Source organism: Neofelis nebulosa, chromosome 1, assembly GCF_028018385.1.
Source record: "Neofelis nebulosa isolate mNeoNeb1 chromosome 1, mNeoNeb1.pri, whole genome shotgun sequence".
NCBI classification, from domain to species: domain Eukaryota; kingdom Metazoa; phylum Chordata; class Mammalia; order Carnivora; family Felidae; genus Neofelis; species Neofelis nebulosa.
In genome coordinates this window covers 42,545,092-42,552,296 of record NC_080782.1, presented here as the reverse complement: position 1 = coordinate 42,552,296, position 7,205 = coordinate 42,545,092, and the positions used below count along the sequence as shown (strand labels likewise).

Genomic DNA, 7,205 nt, shown 5'->3' with positions numbered 1-7,205 from the left:
AGGTATGAATCCCGGCTCTGTCGTCTCTTACCCACTGTGTAATCCTCGACAAGTCCCTTCCTTGCTCTGGCCTCAGTTTCCCTTCCTGTGAACTGACTAGGCGGGTGGGGCTCCCCCACCCAGGGCCGTTGAACTCACCTGAGGCTGGCTGAGGTCGGAGGGCCTGAGGCTGTTTCCCCGGGAGACGGGGCCTGCGTCCCGCTCCTGGCTGGCACACTCGAGAACATTTGCTCTCCTGACCAACGGACAGCCCGTCCCGCCTCCGCCCTCACCCCCTTGCCATCCCCAAAGCAAACGAAGCTGATTGTCTTAGCCGGCCCTGTGGGTGCCGGCCGGGTGGCTAGCCGCAGGCCACAGGCGGAGGTCCCACCCGCCAGGGCCCCGCCGGACACACAGGGCATTGTCCCTCAGTCAACAGCCCCCGGGCACCTCGGCCCGGCTCCTGGCCTGCCCCCACGCCCCTCGCCGCCAGGCCCAGCCAGCTGGGGGCCCGAGGCTCCCAGCTGATGACGAGCCCACCCAGCCACCCCCCAGCAGCCCCCTGACGAGCTATAATTGCTTCGCTCCTTCCTGTTGCTGCCATTCTCTTGGCGGAGGCATCTGGGGTTCCAGGCGGGCGGCAGCTGCTGGCCAACCGCCTGGCTCGCGGGATGGACTGGCCGCACAACCTGGTACGTGGCTCTTCCCCACCCCCACCCCATTTTAGGGCCTGAGTGTTTCGTTACTTCTCTCCTATTGATTCATGGCTGCCTCTGTTTGGCTTGGAATCTGCAGAGGTGAGTTCTCCCTCTGCCGTCTCTCCCCCAGGGCGAGGAAGAAACAGAGACCGGTCTCAGAGCCTGTGGCCATGGCCGACAGCTCGGGCTCCTGAACGGGGCTCAGCCCGTCCACAGCGAAGCCCTTTCAGGCCCAAGCCGTCCGGGGCGGGGGAGCCTGGCAAACTCCGTTATCGGGGTTCTTCCAGAGAAGTCCCTGGGTCCTGAGACCCAGGCCGTGTGACCTTGGGCAAGTCCTTGTGTTTCTGTTTCCCAGGGGAGGTGGGGGGACTTGGATCCTGCTCTGGGTTTCTCTGAGTGGAGGGCCAGAGTTCAAGGGCGCCAGGGTGAGCAGCCCAGAGGAGAAAGCCAATTGTGAAGGAGGCCTTTTTTTCCTGCACCGGAATCCGGGACCAAAAGGGAAGAATTTAGCGACTTGAATCTCTTTGGTGGATTTTGTGCCAGGCAGTGGTGTTGCCAGGAGGGGCTGTGCTGGAACTTGTGTCCAAGGGTCAAGGTTTGTTGGGTAGCCTGGATCGGTCAGGCCTGGGCTGTGCAGGTGCTGAGGTGAGTAGTTCGGGGCAGGTGGGAGCCTGGTTAGATGCAGGGACAAGATGAACCCCCCCCCCCACCGCCCCCCGCCCCAACGAAGATTCTTCCCTTCTGGCGAGCCCTGGGCCCCACCCCAGTCCTGGCCCTTCTCTCCCTGCCTTGCGGGAGAGTCGGGTCCTGCCAGGCTCCCGGGGCTTCTCCTGAGCGAGCCAGAGACTTTCCTGATGCTCTGGGTTCTATGGGAAGAAGTGGACGGAGGTTGGCGAGGTTGGATACGGGTGAGGCGTGGATGGGGTGGGGGGCAGGCAGAGGGCCGGGCATAGACGAGGGGGGCACAGGTGTCATGGAGTCCAACAGGGATCCTCAGCCGCGACCTGCCCATGTCCCCAACTTCATCTCACGCCCCCTCCTCTGCACACTCTATTTCAGCCTCGCGGTTTCCCCGGCAAAGCTCTTCACCGACGCAAACCTTTTCTCACGCTGCCACCCCTCCCCGACCCCCACCCCCGTGAGACATTTAGACTCCCTCTGCCCACATCTGCCTCCCTCTTATCCTTCAAATTTCACCTACATGCCGGCTCCCCAGAAAGGCCTTGCGGGACCACTTGGCTGCTGCTAAGCGGTTGGTCCTGATCTCTAGCCACAGGCAGCCCGCGTCATCATCACATTCGTCGCTAGAGATTTAGGTGCTTGTTACTTGTTCACCGTCTGTTCCCCCACCCGGACTGTAAGCTACAGAAGGGGCAGGGATGGTGACAGCCATTGACTGACTCGGTCACAGGGGAGGAGACGGTATATGGAAGCTGCTGCAATGCCTGCCTGCGTGGAGTCCGTGCTTAGTAGGGGAGGGATGCATAACAGAACCACACACGTGAACTCTAAGTCTGCAGGCATGCAAGGGGCGTGTGGTGTGGAGAGCCCCGTAAGGTCCACTGAGGCATCCCGAGGGACGTGCCACTGGGCTGAGACATGAGGGGTTGAGGGGTAAGAGGCATTTAGAAAAATCAGGGAGGCAGGACTCTGCGGGTGGCAGCCTGTGCAAAGTCCCTGTGGCAGGAAGGAGCATTTTGGGAGGAAGGGCTCGAGAGAAGGCCAGAGGCTGGAGCGCAGGTGTGAGAGGAAGTCAGGGGTAAGATTGGAGGAGGCAGGGCTCAGCAGAGGTCAGACCATGTGGCAGAGTAGGGGTGTCTTTACCCTAAGGGTGAACGGTCAAGCTGGAGGTTAACATCAGATCGGCATTTCAAGCAGCTGTCCTTGGCCATGGTGCGGAGAACGGGTTGAAGGAGACCAGGGGGATGTGGGGAGACCAGGTGGGAGGCTGTTGAGGGATGGTGGTGCAGATGGATACATGGAAAGGTGGGGAGATTTTGAAGAGGCGATACAGGCGGGACTTAGTCCTGTCCACACGTCTATACCTGTGGTGGCCTGGCAGGTGGGGCGGTCCCCGTAAAGGCCCTCTTCCCTCTCTCTTCCCTGAGCCTGGAGTCTGGGCCCAGAGGGACACCCGGCTCTCCCATCTTTGACGTGTGGCCTTCTTTCCCAGCTGTTCCTTCTGACCGTCTCCATCTTCCTGGGGCTGGGCCAGCCCAGGAACCCCAAAGGCAAGAGGAAGGGGCCAGGGCGGCCTGGAACGCTGGCTTCTGGGCCTCACCAGGTGCCGCTGGACCTGGTGTCACAGGCGAAGCCGTACGCCCGCATGGAGGAATACGAGAGGAACCTCGGGGAGATGGTAGCCCAGCTGAGGAACAGCTCTGAGCCGGCCAGGAGGAAGTGTGAAGTCAACCTGCAGCTGTGGCTGTCCAACAAGAGGAGCCTGTCGCCCTGGGGCTACAGGTAGGCTGGGCTGGGCAGCCACAGGCAAGCTGCGTGTGGGGGGCGGGAGGGGGGGGGGCACCGTGCCCACTGTCCCCACCATCGTAATAGTTACACCTTGGATCGGGAGGCCTGAGTGCCTGGGTTTGAATCTCGGCTCTGCCCCCTACTCGCTGCGTGGCTTTGGGCAGCCTCAGCCTCTCCGAGCCTCAGTTTCTTGCGTGTCAGCGGGGGTGACAGTAGTTCCAACTTCGTCGGTTTTATAGGCTTGTGATTAAATGAGCTGTCTGTGCAGAGCCCTGGCATTCGTGTTCCCCGCGTCCCTGCTGGAGTGCCTGCAAGGCTCTCACTTCCTCTGCCTCGGCGTGCCTTGTACACTCTCCCAGTCACAGCGCCTGCAGGGCGGTATTGAGTTCTGTGTCTCCATCTGCCTCTCACGACCGGCACCTCCCCAGTGCCCGCATCAGAGTCATCTAAGGACTCTCGTGCCCCACTCCGTCAAAATCTCCAGGAAGAGGCCCAGAGAGTGATATGTCACACACCTCCACGTGATCGGGAACCAAAACCCGCTGTTCTCAGACTACAGGGTCGGTGCCTTACCTCGGTCAAAGCTCTATTTCTAAGCACAGAGCCTGGCATGCACAAGGGGCCAAATGCCTGCGTGCTGAGTGAATAATGAAGAAACCGAGTAACCTGGAAGGGTCCTCACTCACAAGTCAGGCCAAAGATTTTTTAGGGGCGCCACTTGGGTCCTGAGATCCTAGAAGTGCGTAGCTTTCTGGGACGATGGAAAGTCTAACACGGTAGGCACCGAGCTGTTGAGCACTTGGAAAGTAACTAGTGTAGCTGAGGAGCTAAGTTTGATTATTTTATTTGTCTTAAATTTATTTATCTTAACTGAGGGATAGTTGACTAATTCTGATTAACTTCAATTTAAATAGCCACATGTGGCTTAGTGGCTACCGTATCTGGAATGTGGCAATTGGAGGGCTCCATAAAGATCCTGCTCAAAGCTGGACTTCAAAACTTGCCGTGCCCTTGAATCTGGTGGGGGGAGGGGAGGTCTTATAAAAATGCAGGTTTGGATCCAGGAGGTCTGGGGCAGGGATGAGATTCTGCTTTTCTAACAAGCTCTTGGTGATGCTGATGCTGTAGGTCTGCAGTCAAATTCCCTCCCTCCCAATTAGCAGATGAGGAAACCGAGGCACAGAGAAGGCAAGGTCATAAAACAAGCCCCTGTACTCTCAGGTCTGGGAGGGAACTTGTCTGTGTTGCCCATCAGTGAACACCTAATGTCCAGGACAGACTCACATGGTGGGTGTCTGAAAAATATGTGCTGAACAAATAGAAACGAAGTCAGAATAGAACCCAGGCTTCCTGACTCCTCTTCTCCTGAGGATTAGGCATCAATGTGCTCATCTATCGTTTCCCACGGAAGAAGTTTCCCAGGGATATGAACATGGCAGGGGGTGGGCGGGTAGACGGAGAAGGCCTTAGCTTCTTTGCAATCCCAGAGCAGAATCTAGTACTGGGATGGGCAACTGGTGGATGAAAGAAGGGAGCTGGGTGACCTTGAGCCTGGATAACCTGGGGGCTGGCTTGCCTTCCGAGATCTTCGGTTTTCTCACCTGGCACACGGAGTTAATTACTGTCCATCCTCCACCACCGCGCAGTCTTGCTGTGGGAATGAAAACCCCAGCGAGAAAAGGTAGGGGTGTGGGACCTGGGGACTGATTTGCTCTCCCCTCCCCCCAACTCCCGCCACCGCCTTCCACTCAGTGCTTTCACGTGCCTTCTTGCAGCATCAACCACGACCCGAGCCGCATCCCCGCGGACCTACCGGAGGCGCGGTGCCTGTGTCTGGGCTGCGTGAACCCCTTCACCATGCAGGAGGACCGCAGCATGGTGAGCGTGCCTGTGTTCAGCCAGGTGCCCGTGCGCCGCCGCCTCTGCCCGCTGCCACCACGCACGGGGCCCTGCCGCCAGCGTGCGGTCATGGAGACCATTGCGGTGGGCTGCACCTGCATCTTCTGAATCAGAGCCTACGTGGGGGGGGGGGGGGCGCGGAGACCACCCTCCCTGCGCCCCCGCGCCAAGCCAGGCCAATGAAAAGTAAACGCTGTCTTTTGTAAAGCGAGACTTTGGGTTGCTCCTTGGGGCTCAGAAGCCGAAACCAGGGTGGGGGATGGGAGGCTGTTGGGATGTAGATTTCAGATCAATAAAAAGGGATATTCCATCGCTCAGCGGTCTCCAACACTGACATGGTTATTTAAAAAATACTGCATTCACTCTACCATTTAGGGCAGTCACATACTTCCTTTAATTTGGGTTTGTAAGCCTACTTCATGTTATTGGAGCTTCGTTGATATAAACCTATATAGGAGTGAACGAGCACCAGCTCTCCCCCAGATAAGTCAAGGACGGTTGCGAGCAAGCTCTTAGGGAAGCGGGGAGCTTCCGGTTTCTGGAAAAGCCCGGCTAATGCTGAAGCTCTATGGATACTGTGGAGCAGATCCTGCTTTGGTTAGAGTAAGTAACCTAGAAGGGCTCTTTCAGCTCTGAGATTCTCTGCAGGTCAGCCCTAGACCCAGAGAAGAGCCTCCAGGTTGCCAGAGAGTGGGGGGTTTTTAATCTGGGCCAGCCAGCCCCTGAAACTTTCACACGGGTATGGATTTTTCCAGGCTGGGATCCCTTGCTTTGAACAAACACTCAAGAGTTGGGAAGCACCAGTGTCGATCATTCTTTCCTCCAGCCTTATGTGTAAGGGGATCTGGATAGATGGTTTCATGATATCGGCGGTTCCCAAACTTTAGCTAGCGCCGGAATCACCTGGAGTACTCGTTAAAACACAGATCGCGGGGGCCCCACGTGCAGGGGTTCCAGGTGGGAGCTGAGACTTCGCATTTCCAATGCAGTGGTTCCCGGGTGATAACTGCTTGTCCGGGGGCCACACTTGGAGAACTTGGAGAACCGCTGGCTTGTATCAAGATACTTTGCTGATCAGAAAGGCAGTGTGGACTGCCTTGTCGTTAACCCCCTGCTGGTTCCTGCCCTTTGGATAAGTCCCCGCTCCCCCCATTACCTCCTTGCAATTCAATCCTCCCCCTGACCTCCTAGCCCCCCACCCCTCCCCAGCTAGTCCTAAACCAGTTGTTCCAGGGTCTAAAAATACCTTCCCTCCCCCAAGACAGCTGAGGGGCTCAGGCTATTTTGTGAGGTTAAGAACAGCTGGCACTTCAGGGTTAATGTCAATAGGAGGGCCAACAGCCAATAGAGGGCCACTTTGCTTGGCGACTCTTCCTTCAGTGCCTAAAGCAGTTTTAGCTCTGAAGGTTTTAAGAGTCCAATTCATGAAAGGGCAATGATTAGGTATGAGCCTGTCTGGGGTGGTAAGCAACTTACCTTTTTTGGTATTGTTCTAGAGCGGATACTGGTTAAAATTACCCCAGGAAGCTTTGGCCTGGTTCCAGACACATGGTAAATAGACTTCATGTGCCAGCCCAAGCTGATGCCTCCAGCAGCCGGCCCTCCTCCCCAGGGGTTGTTCGCCTGTGAGGCCCCACAGCCCGCTCTCCAGGCCTTAGTAAGACTTCAGCAGCACACGAGGGACCCACGGTGTCAAGGCCTTGTGGTGGGGTGCAGGCGTGGGAAGAACTGAGCTGCAGGATGGTTGCTCTAGTGGGAGACTCGGGTTCCCTGGGGCATAGGGATTGGGCGGGGAGACTCCTCATCCGGGTGGGACAGGCTGTTCTCCTACTGGAGCATCAGACACTCAGAGATCCTCAGTAAGTGCCGGTTAGTTTTATACGGATGTTGCTTTTTCCTAACTTTCTGGGCTTCAGTATTCTCGTCTGTGAAACAAGCAGATGGGATTTTGGATCTTCAGGGTCTTTCCCAGTGTTACCATTCTGCAGCTTAGGAACTTGGCCTTGGGAGCCTGGGCTGGCAGCTGGCCCTTTTTAGTCCCCTGGTTTAAAGGCAGCAGCAGGGAGCTCAGGACCTTTGGAGGTCCCAGGAGAGAGCTGGGTCTACACTGTGCCCAGGAACCTCCTTTGGTTTGAGTCTATGTGTGACTCATATTTTACA

The 7,205-nt window shown here is 57.2% G+C and overlaps 1 protein-coding gene across 1 annotated transcript; it reads left to right on the top strand.

The window, feature by feature from the left end:
- The first annotated feature begins 244 nt into the window (after nucleotides 1-244).
- On the top strand, nucleotides 245-5,362 carry IL17B (interleukin 17B). The gene is made up of 3 exons (XM_058719751.1): nucleotides 245-671; nucleotides 2,851-3,140; nucleotides 4,922-5,362. The coding sequence occupies exons 1-3, from the start codon at nucleotides 651-653 to the stop codon at nucleotides 5,151-5,153; spliced, it is 543 nt and encodes a 180-aa protein (XP_058575734.1). The 5' UTR covers nucleotides 245-650; the 3' UTR covers nucleotides 5,154-5,362.
- The last annotated feature ends 1,843 nt before the right edge of the window (nucleotides 5,363-7,205 follow it).